This window comes from Tamandua tetradactyla, chromosome 1 (assembly GCF_023851605.1).
Source record: "Tamandua tetradactyla isolate mTamTet1 chromosome 1, mTamTet1.pri, whole genome shotgun sequence".
In the NCBI taxonomy this organism is placed as follows: domain Eukaryota; kingdom Metazoa; phylum Chordata; class Mammalia; order Pilosa; family Myrmecophagidae; genus Tamandua; species Tamandua tetradactyla.
In genome coordinates this window covers 44,418,422-44,436,640 of record NC_135327.1, presented here as the reverse complement: position 1 = coordinate 44,436,640, position 18,219 = coordinate 44,418,422, and the positions used below count along the sequence as shown (strand labels likewise).

Genomic DNA, 18,219 nt, shown 5'->3' with positions numbered 1-18,219 from the left:
GCCCTTGCAGTGGGCTCTGAATGTTAAGTAATAATGAGCTGCAACAAAATAGAATGAATGACTTTGCATCTTTGACATCTCCATTGAGGAAGGGGATGGGGCAGGACGTGCATGAGACGGTGTGCTGAGGGAGAGTCCAAATAAAATCCCATAATTAAGAGATGAATCCCAAACACCAAAATGCCTCAGCTCTGAGGCTGAGAACTGCTTGCTACGTAGTAGTTTCTTAGGGAGTCTTCACCTCCATGGGATGCTTTAAGCACGTCCTTCTGGTTGCCACTCCCCAAGACTCTGAGGGCAGGGGTGAGCTGAGCAGAACTAGCTATTCTTCTACTTAACGATATAAAGAGGAGTGGCCCTTGGGCCTGGGTACGCAGATTCAGGTATTTTCAAAGCATCTCCACCCTATGGGCCACAGTATTTTCTAGATGTCTGTCATTGGGGAGCCAACATGACTCACTCTTATTCATGTGCCTAAATTAACCACAAGATTGAGTTTGAATCTTTCTAACTCAGAAATAGCAAGAGATCATCTAATGCGACAGCCTTGCTTTCAGATGGGGAGACTGAGTCAGAAGGCAGTGAGATGACTTGCTTTAAGTTACAGCTGGTTTTAACCAGAGTCAGTACTATTACTTAAACTCTAAAACTCAGCCGTCATCACTTAAGATGGGGCTTGGAATCAAAAGATCCTCTGATTCTTGCCTTTCTTGCAAACATAGGCCCATTTAATTTTGGCAACTTATTGTATCCTGTGTGATTTTAACAAAATGCTAGCCACAAGCCCAGGCTCAGATACAGGTCCAAAAGGGCAGGAGACAGATTATCTGGTCAGCTCAAGAAAACCACTTAGTTTACTCAGCAAATGAGGGACAATTTTTAGAGGCTTGACTCCTTTTAAATAAATGACTTATGGTTAATTATCATCCCTAGCTTTTATCCTTTAATTGCTAGGTTTAAACTCTCTAGCATTACTTGCCCCTAAACCTATGCCTGTAATCAGAATTATAGACCAAAGCAGTTCTTTCTGTAGCAATTAAAAAAAAAGTCCAAATTTTTTATGCTAAAGTATGATCATTTATTTAATTATTACAAAAAATTTTTTGCAATAAAGGATAATTACACCTTTAAATATATTTTTCAGGTTGGAGAGCTGTTGCACAGACACATTCTAGAAGACTGAATGCCAACTTGTTTTGTTACCTGTTCAACTTGTGACTTCAATCATTACTATGACAACATTTTCTGCTAAATAATACCTTATATGTATCTTTCCAAGTACATTAAATTAATTTTTAAAGACATTAAATCAATTTTTAAAGAAGCCAATAGAAATGATCATGTGACCAAATAAACTGAACTACAGGGAAGATTTCATGACCTCATTTAATATTGATAACAACTCAATTTACAGTTTGAAAAAGCAAATACCTTTAATCAATTTGGCATGAATGATTATACATTTTGATACAACTATTGTACAGGAGTACATATATATATATATCTACAGGCAGAGTTATATGCATTTTAATATATTCTCACATATATATTTTTTTCTACTGACATTTTTCATTTTAGTAAATCAAATCAGTTTTACTGTACAATGTGCAATGCTACATTGAGTCCTGAGTAATTTAAGGGATCATTAATAAGCTATTGTGAATTTTAGCTTTTTAGCTAAAGATCCAGTAGATTCTGTAACAAAAACAGTGAAACAAAATGTTTAAAAATATGCATTCAGCTATGCGCTCATTTTGTGCTTAGCAGAGAAAGCTAGATGATGCACAGTAGCCATTTCCATTTGAGAAACTTTGTGAATATTCAAGGTTAGACAAGTATCCTATTTGTATGGATTTATTTATAAAAGTCTATATGATGCCGTCTACATCCAATTCGTCAAGCATGGAAGACTCCAGTCATGATTGGACTGAAAATTCCTTTTGCAGAATACAAAATTCCATGTAAACATCAGTGTTTCCGCATTATACAAAGTTCTGATCAAAACAAGGGGCAAAAAATACAATGAAATAATTTTAAATGCTTTTCTTGGGATATAGCCCTCCGGATGGAAGGAGTATAAAAAATAAAAATATATTTTGTTGAAAGAGGAAACAAGCTGAAAGTCCTTTCTGGGTGGTCTGGTCACCACTGGCTTTGGAAGGTCCCTGCTGGGCTTGGGGGCCCGAGGTAGCCCATCCACTCCATCCTGCCGCCCAGTGAGAAGGAAGCACTATGGGAAAAGGCCACATTCAACCATGATGGAACAGTGAGAGCCACCTGTCAGGCCACCACGACAGGCAACGCGTCCCGTCCCCAAATCAGGCACTGGGTATGAGAAGCGGATGAGGTACAGGCCCCATGCGGGGCTGCCGTGGTGGAGGCTGCTTGGGCGAGAAGGCACTGCGTGCGGGGTGCCTCCATCCGGCTCTACCCCGTCCCGTGGCTGCTGTAGTCAAAGACTCCTTTCTTGAAGAATGGCGAGAACTCACAAATGGTGTGTTTTGAAAGAGTCAGTCCCACTTTGCTGATGTGTAGAGGGGATGTTGTAGATTGGAGCATCACGCTGAAAAAGTCCCTGAGGTATTTCTGAGGAAGAGACAAAAGGTAAAAGTATGGTGAAGGCTTTGGTGGATAGAGTATAGAAGAGAAGAATTGTCCAGAAACAACATCCCGTCCGCCTTAGCCATCCCTGTGCCAACCAGTGAAGACAGCCACTGCGCACCGGGAAGCGGGTGGCTCCACCGGCCAGGTCCTGGCCCCCGACGAGGCGGCCTTGGCCTTTCTGCAGACGATGCCGATGCGGCAGCAGCTCGGGGACTCTGCCTCCAGCCATAGCATTAGGTAAGGTCCTAATCTTAAAAATGTACTTTTTCCTCCAACTTATTAAGTAGAAAGATGATTAAAAGGGGAAAAAAAAGGCTATACAAGGTTCAACTTACTGCATATCAGCATTTTAAAATCATACAGTCAACATGATTCTTCTGAATCCTAAAACTAAAAGGAAAGAAACACTGGGGGGCCAGGGGTCAGTGCCACATACTATATTTCCAGATCTGTATAATCATCACTGAGGAGAAATTCTTACTTAGGTGAACTGCCCTGAATCCCCTGCTTCCCCTCCTCCTGCTGCATGTGTCTGTCGCACCATTCCGCATCTTTTCTGGGGCTGAAGGAGGAAAGCATGCTCAGATGAGGAGCTGGGGGATGGGGCGAAGTCAGTGGCTCATGTGGGTGGGGTGATAAGGAACAAGAGGTCACATGGTAAGAGGCACTCAATATCAGGTCATGCTAATCTTACCCAGAGCAGAAACGGGGTGGGTCTTGGTGGGTCTAAACCTTTATTACTATTTCAGCTTGTTTAAAAAACAAACAATCCAGTCAAGAACTTAGAAATTAAACATAATAATTATGGATTCTGAGTAAGAACAAAAGACACCACCCAGCCCTAGAGGAGTGGTTCACAAGCAGGGGTGAATTTGCACCCTGAGATACCTGCCCACATCTGGAAGCCCTTGTGATAGACATGATGGGGAGGAGGGTGCTACTGGCATCTGGTGGAGGCCAGAGAAGCTGCTCAACACCCCACCAAGCCTGGGACAGCCCCCACAGCAATGAATTATCCAGCTCCAAATATTAGTGCCATGGTTGGGAAATCCTGGCTTTGAGAGAGTAGAATTTGGCTATCTGTATGAAATGACAACCTGGAATCTATTTCTGAAAACAGACACATTTCTCAAGGAAAAGTTGTTGGCTACTCTCTTAAAAATAATAAGGATTACTGATAATTAACTTTTTTTTTTTTGCATGGGAAGGCACCAGGAATCGAATCTGGGTCTCCGGCATGGCAGGTGAGACCTCTGCCTGCTGGGCCACCATGGCCCACCCTAACAATTAACTTTTGAGTAGTAATTTATGGTTTTTAAAAGTCTTCTAAAATAGCTTCTTCTTTTATAACTCCATGGATATATGACTGATACACAATAAACTGGATGTTATTTAAATATGCAATTTGCTGAGTCCTGACACATGTATATACCTACGAAGCCACCACCAAATCAAGATAAACATTTGCATCACCCACAAAAGGTTCTACCTCACCTAATTTTATGTTAGCATCATACTTTCCTAGAATTAGGTATTATTATTATTATTCCTTACCATTTTCAGGTAAGGAAACTATTGCTGGGGAAAATGATATGACTTGCTCCAGGTACTAAGGTTAAAAATTCAGAGGGAATATTTGAAAGCAAGGATTCCTAATTCAAACTTTGCTTCCTTTGTTCAATATCCCTCACTTACTGGTCTCAAGATAGCCTTTCAAGAAATGATCCTGAAATTGAAATCATGTCAAGATAAGAAGGTACTAAAACCAACTGCTGAAAAATTAAGATCTTAATCTTAGCATTATTTACATCAGAGAAACATAAGTGCCCTTGACTTCAAATTTTCTGGGGGTAGGACCCTGAGGATATTAACTTCAGTGGGACTTGAATTCCATAAAACATGGTTACCAGCGAGACTCAGAGAGCATACCAGAGAACCAGTGCTTACAATGAAATGCATATGCACGACTGATTGTTTGGGGAAGATCAAAAGTGAGATTATTTAGAGGAGGAAACACACGGAATTCCAGTTCCTTAGTGAGCAGAGCTGGAAGAGCACACAGGCACTTCCCTGCAGCACCTGCGCATTCTCTGCTTCGGATCTCCCACTGTCTGTGTTAAGGCACAGAGAAATAAATGTTCATGACAAGTCTGCCTTCAAGATGAATTCTGCAGAATAGAAGGTAATTTAAATCTGGGCACAGATGTGCTATCAATATTTTTCATAATTAGTTTACAAAGTGAGGCCCCTTTAAAGACCCAATAAAGCCTCAAGAGTATAATGAGAAATGAAAGTCAAAAATATAAATAAAAGAAAATGAGAAAGTACTTGAGACACCTTCCCAGCCAGAGCACCATCATAAAAAGAGAATAAAAAAATGGCAGATAATGCCTTTTTATCTAAATAAACTCAACAGCATGTCTTGAAGAAAATTTGATAGAAAGATCTGATTTGATTAATTCTACATGTTACAGAAGAGTGTTTTACTTTGCAAAGTTAATCTCTGTTTAGCAGGAGAACTTGGCAGCCCTGGTTTCCTTTAAATAGACTGCTTCCCTGGTGCAGAGAGATCATTTGATGAGGAAGTGCTCTTTGTAGGAACCCTAAAGTGCTCTATAGCACAGAGCAGGTGGCCATGGACCCTTTGCTGGCTGTGCACAGAGACCCCTGCTTAAAGCGGGCTGAGGAAATTTTCCCCAGTGATAATGAACCCAAAGGACTGGGGCTATGGCTGTGGAGGGGAGAAGATAAGAGATGAAATGTTAGAAGGTTCTCAAGGTCATGGACAGTATCGTATTCATCTTTGCAGACCTCTGCATCACTGACACACTTTTAAGCTCGGGAAAAGGGCTTAGAAGAAACTTTGATGATTGGTTTTGATGTCATTTTAAAAAAACTGAAGTAGTTTAAAAACTGCACACATCATGTGTACACCTTAACCAGTTTTCACACAGTGAACAAGTTTGAGTGATTAGCATCTGTATAGAAACAAGAGAATATTTCCAGCTCCCAAGCAGTCCTTCTCATACTTCCTCATCTCATGTACAATCCTTTCTTCTAGGGTAACCACTATCCTGACTTCTAGCACCACAGATTTGTTTTGCCTGTTCCTGAACTTCATGCTAATGGATTCACACAGAATATACACTTTTGTGTCTGTCTTCTGCTGCTTAACAGGATGTTTCCACAACTCGTGTACATTGTTGTGTGTAGTTGTAGTTTGTTCATTTTCACTGCTGAATAGAATTCCATATGAGAACAAACCAACTGGTTTTAACACAGGCATGCAACAGGGGCTGGTTGGTTCTTTTATCTGAATTTTTCTTCAACACTAACATCAACTGCCACATTGTTTGGGAGTCTAGTGAGTCAGTTTATCATTATCCTACCGATAAAGAAATTTCCCCTTAGGATTTTAAGCTGACTCCAAGATCACCAATGTACCAGAACTCTGCTATTATATATATATATTTACTATACAGAAATATTTATATAAATAGAAACACATATTTATATAAATAGAAACATGTATTTATATGAGTAATTTTTGTTGCCTGTGCTCACAATGCTTGCCATAGTATCTGCAACTGATGTGGGAAAATTAAAGTTCTCTAGTCAAAGCTATCCTCTTATTGTTGACCCAAAGACATCCTAGTCCTTCTTGGAATGTGAAAAGCAAGTCCAGGAGCGATGCCACATCCCTGGGGCAGTACAATTTTTAAAAGACTATGGCAAAAATTAAAGTATTGGTTTAAAATTAAATTGGTTTAAATGACTTATCAGGGTCAAAAGGGCAAAGAAAGAAAAGGATTTGTGAAATCAATAGTCAGTTTCTGTTTATGACTTTCACATGACATTTTCTCTATTAAAAAAATAAAAAGCATGCATATTTAAATCTCAAGAGCTGGGTAGGGACCACAAGATGCTGTAGCCCTTGCAAAGAAGGCTACTGGAAATTTGATTGGGATTATGTTCAATCTGTACATTGCTTTGAGTAGAATTGACATCTTAACAATATTTAGCTTTCAGTTGAGGAACATGAAATGTCTTTCCATTTATTTAGGTCTTGTTTGATCTCTTATAGAAATGTTTTGTAGTGTTCCATGAACAAGTCTTCTATATCCTGGGTTAGATTTATTCCTAGATATTTGATTACTTTAGTAGCTATGTGATTGGCATTTTTTCTTAATTCCCTCATCAGATTGTTCATTACTAGAGTAAAGAAAGACGATTTATTTTTGCATGTTGATTTGTATCCTGTCATTTTGTTGACTTCATTTATTATTCTACTCGCTTTGTTGTGGATTTTTCAGGATTTTCTAAATATAGGATCATATCATCTGCAAATACAAAAAGTTTACTTCTTTTCCAATTTAGAAGACATTTATTAATTTTTCTTGCCTAAATTGCTCTGACCAGAACTTCATTGTCATCAATGTTGAGTAAGAGTGTAACAGTGCATATTCTTGTCTTGTTCCTGACCTTAGAAAATTTTCAGTCTTTGACCATTTAGTATATTGTTGGCTGTGGGTTTTTCATATGTCCCTTTTAGCATATTGAGGAATTTTCTTTCTTTTCCTAATTCTATAAGTGTTTTTATCAAGAATGGGTGCTAGCTACTCTGCAAATACTCACTACCCTCCTCCCTATGTAGGAGGGCCCTTGTTGTTCCATATAAATTTTATGACTGGCTCTTCCATTTCTGCAAAGAAGGCTGTTGGAAATTTGATTGGGATTATGTTGCATCTGTACATTGCTTTGGATAGAATTGACATTTTAACAATATTTAGCTTCCATGTGAAGTGAGTCCCCCTGGCAATGTGGGATATGACTTGCAGGTATGAGCCTGGCCCTGATATCATAAGATTGAGAATGCCTTCTTGACCAAAAGGAGGAAAAGAAATGAAATAAAATAAAGCTTCAATGGCTAAGAGATTTCAAATAGAGTCGAGAGTTCATTCTTGAGGTTTCTCTTATGCAAACTTCAACCAAATACTGCAAAATGTCACAGTATGCCAAGCCCAACCAATAGTATCCCTGAAAACTCTAAAGCATACCCTGGACTCTACCTAAGATTCCATAAAACTTTTTCTTAGTAAGTTTATTTTTTCAGCAACTTAGGGACTCCAGATTGTTCCTATGCCAGATATGCCCTGAAACCAGAAGTTCTCTTCAAGAACATCAAACACTCTCATTCTTCTACCCCATAAGGTCAACACCTCTTTCCAGCATGAAAAAGTTAAAATAGTCACTGCCCAGATATCCCTGAAGACTGAGAGAATAATCAAATGAAAGAGAGGAGGTGTAACTGAGAAATCAGGATTTAGCAAATGATTATGACTACTGTATCATTACATGGATGTTTCTTTTTTGCTTCTAGTATACTGGAATAGCCAGAAGGAATTGTTGAACCATAATTCAGTAGTCTTGATCTTTGATAATGATTATATAATATATAGCTTTTATTGCGTGACCATGTGATTGTAAAAACCTTATGATAGCCGATCTCTTTATCCAGTGTATGAGTAGAAAAATAAAAAAAAGACATGCATAAAAGAAAAAAAAAGAATGGTTACAAGATTTCGTCAAATTTCTTTTCTGCATCAATTGAGATCATCATATGGTTTATTTTTTGTTCTGTTCATGAGGTGTATTACATTGATCGATTCTCATATGCTGAACCACCTTTGCATACCTGGGATAAGTCCCACTGGATAATGGTGTATAATTTTTTCAACCTGCCGTTGCATTCAGTTTGTTAGTATTTTGTTGAAGACTTGCATTTACATTCTTAAGGAATATTGGCTTGTAATTTTCCTTTTTATAGCACTTTCATCTGGTTTTGTTATTAGGCTGATGCTGACCTCATCAAATGAGTTAAGAAGCGTCCCCTCCTGTTCAGTTTTTTAGTAGAGTTTGAGAAGGCGTGGTGTTAATTTTTGTAATGTTTGGTAAAATTCACCAGTGAAGTTATCTGGTCCTAGACTTTGTTTGTTGTTGGGAATTTTTTTTTTAATTGTGAAGAATAACATATATATATATATAAAGCAATAAATTTCAAAGCACACCACAACAATTAGTTATAGAACAGATTTCAGAGTTTGGTATGGGTTATAGTTCCACAACTTTAGGTTTTTCCTTCTGGCTGCTCCAAGACAATGGAGACTAAAAGAAATATCAATATAATGATTCAGGAGTTACACTCATTAGTTAAAGCCGATCTTCTCTTTTATAACTCCACCTTCTTCTTTGATCTTTCTTTAAAATAATTTATTTTTTATTGATATATAATATATTCATGGACCATGTAATCATCCAAAGTGTACAATCAATGGTTCACGATATCATCATATTATGGCTGTGCATTTACCACCACAATAGACTTTTTTCCTTTTTATGAAAAAAGTATATATAAAAAAGGAATAAATTTCAAATCACATTGCAATAATTAGTTATAGAATAGATTTCAGAATTTGGTAGGGCTACAAGTCCATAATTTTAGGTTTTTACCTCTAACTGCTCTAAGATACTGGAGACTAAAAGAAATATCAATATAATAATTCAGCAATCATACTAATTTGTTAAACCCTACCTTCTCTGTATAACTCCACCATCACCTTCGGTTTTTCTCCCATTCTTTAGGGGTATTTGGGCTATGCCCATTCTAACTTTTTCATGTTGGAAGGGGCTGTAAAGGTACACAGTAGGGAGATGGAATTAGCTGATGTTCTGCAGAGGCTGGCCCCTCTGCATTTCAGGACTTATCTGGTCCAGGGACCCATCTAGAAGTTGTAAGTTTCCAGGAAGTTACCCTAGTGCATGGAACCTTTGTAGCACCTTAAGGGGTTCTTTAGAATTGGCAGGAATGGTTTTGGTCGGGGTTTGGCTCGGTGTCTAACTGAATGTCTGTCAATGTCTAACTGAAGTGTGAGTAAGAGTGACCTCCAGAGTGGCTTCTTGACTCTATTTGAACTCTCTCAGTCACTGATACCTTATCTGTTCCACTTCTATTTCCCCTTTTGGTCAGGACAGAACTGTTGATCCCATGGTGCCAGGGCCAGATTCATCCCTTGGGGTCATCTCCCATGTCTCCAAGGGAGACTTGCACCCCTGGATGTCATGTCCCACATGAGAGGGAGGGCAATGGTTTCACTTGCAGAGTTGGGCTTAGGGAGAGAGAGGTTACATCTGAGCAACAAAAGTCCTCCAGAGGTAACTCTTAGGCATGCCTATAGGTAGGCTAAGCTTCTCTGTTATATTCATAAGCTTCACAAGAGCAAGATTCAAGATCAAGGGCTTGGCCTATTGATTTGGGTGTCACTGGGAGTTTTTTTGATTAGTGATTCACTCTCTTGCCTTTTTACTGGTCTGCTGACATCTTCTATTTCTTTTTGAGTCAATATAGTTTGTTTCTAGGGATTTACCCACTTCATCTAGGTTATCTAATGTATTGGTTTTCAGTTGTTCACTGTATCCTCTTATAATTCTTTTTATTTTTATTTTGAGTCAGTAGTAATGTCTCCTGTCTTATTTCTGAGTTTAGATATTTGTGTCCTCTTTCTTTTAAATTTGTCAGTCTAGCTAAAGTATGTAGATTTTATCAGTGTTTTCAATAAACTACTTTTGGTGTCATTGAGTCTTTATCTTGTCTTTTTGTGGTTGTTTTTAATTTCTTACTGCACATATAGCTGCGCTAATCTTTGTTATTCCCTTCCTTGTGCTCCCTTTGGGAATGGGTAGTTCTATTTCTAGATCCTCCAGCTGTGAGGTTAGGTCTCTGACTTTAGACTTTTCTTTTTTCTAATGTGAACATGAAGAGCTATACACTTCCCTCTTAGCACTTCCTTTGTGGTATCCCATATGTTTTGGCATGTTGTGTTTTTCTTTACATTTGCTTTAAGGCATTTCTTAATTTCCTGTGTGATTTCTTCTCTGACCCACTGGTTAATTTCTACACATATGTGAATTTTCCATTTCTCCCATTATTGATTTCTAGCTTCATTCCATTTTGATTAGAAATGATATACGGTATGATTTCATTATCTTTACATTCTTGGAATTTGTTTTCTAATACAATTGATGTTCTATCCTGGAGAGTGACTGATGTGCCCAAGACAAGAATGAGTACTCTGCTGCTGCAGGTGGAGTGTTTTTGTTTGTTTGTTTGTTTGTTTTACATTTTTTTATTAATTAAAAAAATTAACTAGCACAACATTTAGAAATCATTCCATTCTACATATGCAATCAGTAATTCTTAATATCATCACATAGATGTATAATCATCATTTCTTAGTACATTTGCATCCATTTACAAAAAGAAATAGCAAGACAACAGAAAAAGAAATAAAATGATAATATAGAGAAAAAATAAAAATAAAAAATACAAAAAATATATATAAAGAACAAACAAACACAAAAAAACTATAGCTCAGATGCAGCTTCATTCAGTGTTTTAACATAATTACATTACAATTAGGTAGTATTGTGCTGTCCATTTTTGAGCTTTGTATCTAGTCCTGTTGCACAGTCTGTATCCCTTCAGCTCCAATTACCCATTATCTTACCCTGTTTCTAACTCCTGATGGTCTATGTCACCAATGACATATTCCAAGTTTATTCTCGAATGTCCGTTCACATCAGTGGGACCATACAGTATTTGTCCTTTAGTTTTTGGCTAGTCTCACTCAGCATAATGTTCTCTAGGTCCATCCATGTTATTACATGCTTCATAAGTTTATTCTTGAAGCTGCATAATATTCCATCGTATGTATATACCACAGTTTGTTTAGCCACTCTTCTGTTGATGGACATTTTGGCTGTTTCCATCTCTTTGCAATTGTAAATAATGCTGCTATAAACATTGGTGTGCAAATGTCCGTTTGTGTCTTTGCCCTTAAGTTCTTTGAGTAGATACCCAGCAATGGTATTGCTGGGTCGTATGGCAATTCTATATTCAGCTTTTTTTTTTTTTAATTAATTAACGGAAAAAAAGAAATTAACCCAACATTTAGAAATCATACCATTCTACATATGCAATCAGTAATTCTTAACATCATCACATAGATGCATGATCATCGTTTCTTAGTACATTTGCATCGGTTTAGAAGAACTAGCAACACAACAGAAAAAGATATAGAATGTTAATATAGAGAAAAAAAGTAAAAGTAATAATAATAGTAAAAAAAAAAAAAAAAGACCTATAGCTCAGATACAGCTTCATTCAGTGTTTTATCATGATTACTTTACAATTAGGTATTATTGTGCTGTCCATTTTTGAGTTTTTGTATCTAGTCCTGTTGCACAGTCTGTATCCCTTCAGCTCCAATTACCCATTATCTTACCCTGTTTCTAACTCCTGCTGGACTCTGTTACCAATGACATATTCCAAGTTCATTCTCTAATGTCTGCTCACATCAATGGGACCATACAGTATTTGTCCTTTAGTTTTTGGCTGGACTCACTCAGCATAATGTTCTCTAGGTCCATCCATGTTATTACATGCTTCATAAGTTTATCCTGTCTTAAAGCTGCATAATATTCCATCGTATGTATATACCACAGTTTGTTTAGCCATTCTTCTGTTGATGGACATTTTGGCTGTTTCCATCTCTTTGCAATTGTAAATATCGCTGCTATAAACATTGGTGTGCAAATGTCCATTTGTGTCTTTGCCCTTAAGTCCTTTGAGTAGATACCCAGCAATGGTATTGCTGGGTCATATGGCAATTCTATATTCAGCTTTTTGAGGAACCGCCAAACTGCCTTCCACAGTGGTTGCACCATTTGACATTCCCACCAACAGTGGATAAGTGTGCCTCTTTCTCCGCATCCTCTCCAACACTTGTCACTTTGTGTTTTGTTGATAATGGCCGTTCTGGTGGGTGTGAGATGATATCTCATTGTGGTTTTGATTTGCATTTCTCTAATGGCCAGGGACATTGAGCATCTCTTCATGTGCCTTTTGGCCATTTGTATTTCCTCTTCTGAGAGGTGTCTGTTCAAGTCTTTTTCCCATTTTGTAATTGGGTTGGCTGTCTTTTTGTTGTTGAGTTGAACAATCTCTTTATAAATTCTGGATACTAGACCTTTATCTGATATGTCATTTCCAAATATTGTCTCCCATTGTGTAGGCTGTCTTTCTACTTTCTTGATGAAGTTCTTTGATGCACAAAAGTGTTTAATTTTGAGGAGCTCCCATTTATTTATTTCCTTCTTCAGTGCTCTTACTTTAGGTTTAAGGTCCATAAAACTGCCTCCAATTGTAAGTTTCAAAAGATATCTCCCTACATTTTCCTCTAACTGTTTTATGGTCTTAGACCTAATGTTTAGATCTTTGATCCATTTCGAATTAACTTTTGTATAGGGTGTGAGATACGGGTCCTCTTTCATTCTTTTGCATATGGATATCCAGTTCTCTAGGCACCATTTATTGAAGAGACTGTTCTGTCCCAGGTGAATTGGCTTGACTGCCTTATCAAAGATCAAATGTCCATAGATGAGAGGGTCTATATCTGAGCACTCTATTCGATTCCATTGGTTGATATATCTATCTTTATGCCAATACCATGCTGTTTTGACCACTGTGGCTTCATAATATGCCTTAAAATCCAGCAGCGTGAGACCTCCAGCTTCGTTTTTTTTCTTCAAGATACTTTTAGCAATTCGGGGCACCCTGCCATTGCAGATAAATTTGCTTATTGGTTTTTCTATTTCCGAAAAATATGTTGTTGGGATTTTGATTGGTATTGCATTGAATCTGTAAATCAATTTAGGTAGGATTGACATCTTAACTATATTTAGTCTTCCAGTCCATGAACATGGTATGCCCTTCCATCTATTTAGGTCTTCTGTGATTTCTTTTAACAGTTTTTTGTAGTTTTCTTTGTATAGGTTTTTTGTCTCTTTAGTTAAATTTATTCCTAGGTATTTTATTCTTTTAGTTGCAATTGTAAATGGGATTTGTTTCTTGATTTCCCCCTCAGCTTGTTCATTACTAGCGTATAGAAATGCTACAGATTTTTGAATGTTGATCTTGTAACCTGCTACTTTGCTGTACTCATTTATTAGCTCTAGTAGTTTTGTTGTGGATTTTTCCGGGTTTTTGATTTATAGTATCATATCGTCTGCAAACAGTGATAGTTTTACTTCTTCCTTTCCAATTTTGATGCCTTGTATTTCTTTTTCTTGTCTAATTGCTCTGGCTAGAACCTCCAACACGATGTTGAATAACAGTGGTGATAATGGACATCCTTGTCTTGTTCCTGATCTTAGGGGGAAAGTTTTCAATTTTTCCCCATTGAGGATGATATTAGCTGTGGGTTTTTCATATATTCCCTCTATCACTTTAAGGAAGTTCCCTTGTATTCCTATCTTTTGAAGTGTTTTCAACAGGAAAGGATGTTAAATCTTGTCAAATGCCTTCTCTGCATCAATTGAGATGATCATGTGATTTTTCAGCTTTGATTTGTTGATATGGTGTATTACATTAATTGATTTTCTTATGTTGAACCATCCTTGCATACCTGGGATGAATCCTACTTGGTCATGATGTATAATTCTTTTAATGTGTTGTTGGATACGATTTGCTAGAATTTTGTTGAGGGTTTTTGCATCTATATTCATTAGAGAGATTGGTCTGTAGTTTTCTTTTTTTGTAATATCTTTGCCTGGTTTTGGTATGAGAGTGATGTTGGCTTCATAGAATGAATTAGGTAGCTTTCCCTCCACTTCAATTTTTTTGAAGAGTTTGAGCAGAGTTGGTACTAATTCTTTCTGGAATGTTTGGTAGAATTCACATGTGAAGCCGTCTGGTCCTGGACTTTTCTTTTTGGGAAGCTTTTGAATGACTGATTCAATTTCTTTACTTGTGATGGGCTTGTTGAGGTCATCTATTTCTTCTTGAGTCAAAGTTGGTTCTTCATGCCTTTCTAGGAACTTGTCCATTTCATCTACATTGTTGTATTTATTAGTGTAAAGTTGTTCATAGTATCCTGTTATTACCTCCTTTATTTCTGAGAGGTCAGATCTTATTTATTTGCGTCCTCTCTCTTCTTCTTTTTGTCAATCTTGCTAAGGGCCCATCAATCTTGTTGATTTTCTCATAGAACCAACTTCTGGTCTTATTGATTTTCTCTATTGTTTTCATGTTCTCAATTTCATTTATTTCTGCTCTAATCTTTGTTATTTCTTTCCTTTTGCTTGCTTTGGGGTCAGTTTGCTGTTCTTTCTCCAGTTCTTCCAAGTGGACAGTTAATTCCTGAATTTTTGCCCTTTCTTCTTTTCTGATATAGGCATTTAGGGCAATAAATTTCCCTCTTAGCACTGCCTTTGCTGCATCCCATAGGTTTTGATATGTTGTGTTTTCATTTTCATTCACCTCGAGATATTTACTAATTCTCTTGTAATTTCTTCCTTGACCCACTGGTTGTTTAAGAGTGTGTTGTTGAGCCTCCACGTATTTGTGAATTTTCTGGCACTCTGCCTATTATTGATTTCCAACTTCATTCCTTTTTGATCTGAGAAAGTGTTGTGTATGATTTCAATCTTTTTAAATTTGTTGAGAATTGCTTTGTGACCCAGCATATGGTCTATCTTTGAGAATGATCTATGAGCACTTGAGAAAAGGTGTGTCCTGCTGTTGTGGGGTGTAATGTCCTATAAATGTCTGTTAAGTCTAGCTTATTTATTGTAATATTCAAGTTCTCTGTTTCTTTATTGATCCTCTGTCTGGATGTTCTGTCCATTGATGAGAGTTGCGAATTGAAGTCTCCAACTATTATGGTAGATGTGTCTATTTCCCTTTTCAGTGATTGCAGTGCATTCCTCACGCATTTTGGGGCTTTGATTCGGTGCATAAATATTTATGATTGTTATGTCTTCTTGTTTAATTGTTCCTTTTATTAGTAGATAGTATCCTTCTTTGTCTCTTTTAACTGCTTTACATTTGAAGTCTAATTTGTTGGATATTAATATAGCTACTCCTGCTCTTTTCTGGTTGTTATTTGCATGAAATATCTTTTCCCAACCTTTCACTTTCAACCAATGTTTATCTTTGGGTCTAAGATGTGTTTCCTGTAGACAGCATATAGAAGGATCCTGTTTTTTAATCCATTCTGCCAGTCTGTGTCTTTTGATTGGGGAATTCAGTCCATTAACATTTAGTGTTATTACTGTTTGGGTAATACTTTCCTCTACCATTTTGCCTTTTGTATTATATATATCATATCTGATTTTCCTTCTTTCTACACTCTTCTCCATACCTCTCTCTTCTGTCTTTTCGTATCTGACTCTAGTGCTCACTTTAGTATTTCTTGCAGAGCTGGTCTCTTGGTCACAAATTCTCTCAGTGACTTTTTGTGTGAAAATGTTTTAATTTCTCCCTCGTTTTTGAAGGACAATTTTGCTGGATATAGAAGTCTTGGTTGGCAGTTTTCCTCTTTTAGTAATTTAAATATATCATCCCACTGTCTTCTAGCTTCCATGGTTTCTGTTGAGAAAACTACACATAGTCTTATTTGGTTTCCCTTGTATGTGATGGATTGTTTTTCTCTTGCTGCTTTCAAGATCCTCTCTTTCTCTTTGACCTCTGACATTCTAACTAGTAAGTGTCTTGGAGAACGCCTATTTGGGTCTATTCTCTGTGGGGTGCGCTGCACTTCTTGCATCTGTAATTTTAGGTCTTTCATAAGAGTTGGGAAATTTTCAGTGATAATTTCTTCCATTAGATTTTCTCCTCCTTTTCCCTTCTCTTCTCCTTCTGGGACACCCACAACATGTATATTTGTGCGCTTCATATTATCATTCAATTCCCTGAGCCCCTGCTCAAATTTTTCCATTCTTTTCCCTATAGTTTCTGTTTCTTTTTGGATTTCCGATGTTACATCCTCCAGTTCACTAATTCTAGCCTCTGTCTCTTTAAATCTACCATTGTAGGTTTGTATTGTTTTTTCATCTCTTCTACTGTATCTTTCATTCCCATAAGTTCTGTGATTTGTTTTTTCAGACTTTCCATTTCTTCTTTTTGTTCATCCCATGCCTTCTTCATGTCCTCCCTCAATTTATCGATTTGGTTTTTGAAGAGGTTTTCCATTTCTGTTCGTATATTCAGAATTAGTTGTCTCAGCTCCTGTATCTCATTTGAGCTATTGGTTTGTTCCTTTGACTGGGCCATATCTTCAATTTTCCTGGTGTGATTTGTTATTTTTTGCTGGCGTCTGGGCATTTAATCAGATTTCCCTGAGTGTGGGACCGAGCAGGTTGAAAGACTTTCCTGTGAAGTCTCTGGGCTCTGTTTTTCTTATCCTGCCCAGTATGTGGTACTTGTCTGTCTGCGGGTCCCACCAGCAAAAGACGTTGTGGCTCCTTTAACTTTGGAAGACTCTCGCTGCTGGGTGTGTGGTGGAGACAGAGGAAAGGTTGTAGGTTGGTTTAATGACTTCAAATTGTGAAGTCCTGGGATGTGAATTCCTTGAGAGAGGGATTTCACCTGAGTTGCGTTTCACCCCTCCCACGGGGAAGGTTCACGTGGTAGAGAGCCCTAAAAGCAGCCTGTTTCTGCGTTTGGGGCAGTTGTAACCTATGTAATCCCAGCACTGAGCTTAGAGGCAACGAAGCCTCTGTAGAAACAGCCGCAGAAGGCTCTGTTTCACCCCCTTTCCTCTTTTTCAGTTAGCTGAATCGGCGACTTCCGCCTTGATGAGTTTCACCTGAGCTGAGGGCCTGTTTTTAGTAGTCAGAAGTTGTTCCTTAATGCCACTATTGGTGTGAGGTTGGGCTCAGTCTCTACTACTGTTGGAGACTCTTTCCTTTCTCTCCAGGAAGTCGCCTGTGGGGGACGGTCGCCAGCCGCCGCAGCTTGGGGAACCACTGTTCCAATGCTCCCAGCCGGCCCGGGAAGCCGCGTATGTGGAATGGGTTGTGGTTACTGGCCACTGCAGCTTGGGGGACCGCTGCTCCGAGGCTATCAGCCAGCCCGGGAAGCCGCACGTGGGGGAGGGTCGCTGGCCGCTGCGGCTTGGGGAACCGCTGTTCCGATGCTCCCAGCCAGCCCGGGAAGCCACGTGTGTGGAAGGGGCTGTGGTTGCCGGCCACCACGGCTTGGGGGACTGCTGTTCCGAGGCTACCAGTTGGCCTGGGAAGCTGCGCATGGGGGAGGGTCGCCGTGGCTTGGGGAACCGTCGATCCAATGTTCCCAGCCGGCCCGGGAAGCCGCGTGTGTGGAAGGGGCTCCGGTCACCGCAGCTTGGGGAACCCGAGCCAAAGCTCCCAGCCGGCCCGGGGAGGAGGGAGGGAGGGGCTCCGGCCGCCAGCCGCCTCGGCCTGGGGAAGCGCGCACCTCTCGGGGACCTCACCGCAGCGCAGTCTCTTAGCCAGTCCAGCCGTTCTGGAATGGGGTACGCTGTGTGTCTGGTCTGTCATGGCTCCGGGAGCTGTTCTGTACTGTTTCTAGTTCTTTAGTAGTTGTTCTGGAGGAGGAACTAAGACCCGTGCGCCTTACTAAGCCGCCATCTTCTCCGGAAGTCAGGTGGAGTGTTTTGTATATGTCTGTTTGGTCTACTTGGTTTACAGTACCAACAAGTCTTCTATTTCATTATCAATATCCAGACATTCTAACCA

The 18,219-nt window shown here is 38.8% G+C and overlaps 1 protein-coding gene across 4 annotated transcripts in view; it reads right to left on the bottom strand.

Annotated features, from left to right (window-relative positions):
• Positions 1 to 1,068: 1,068 nt before the first annotated feature.
• KIF16B (kinesin family member 16B) overlaps positions 1,069 to 18,219 on the bottom strand; it is a 370,689-nt gene continuing 353,538 nt past the window's right edge. For 3 of the 4 annotated variants that reach the window (XM_077115078.1, XM_077115089.1, XM_077115081.1), the window contains one exon: positions 1,069 to 2,586. In XM_077115078.1, coding sequence (XP_076971193.1) covers positions 2,428 to 2,586 — 159 coding nt within the window. In that variant the 3' untranslated portion in view covers positions 1,069 to 2,427. The remainder of the gene's footprint in view (positions 2,587 to 18,219) is intronic. The other variant, XM_077115084.1, reaches the window with a different exon arrangement.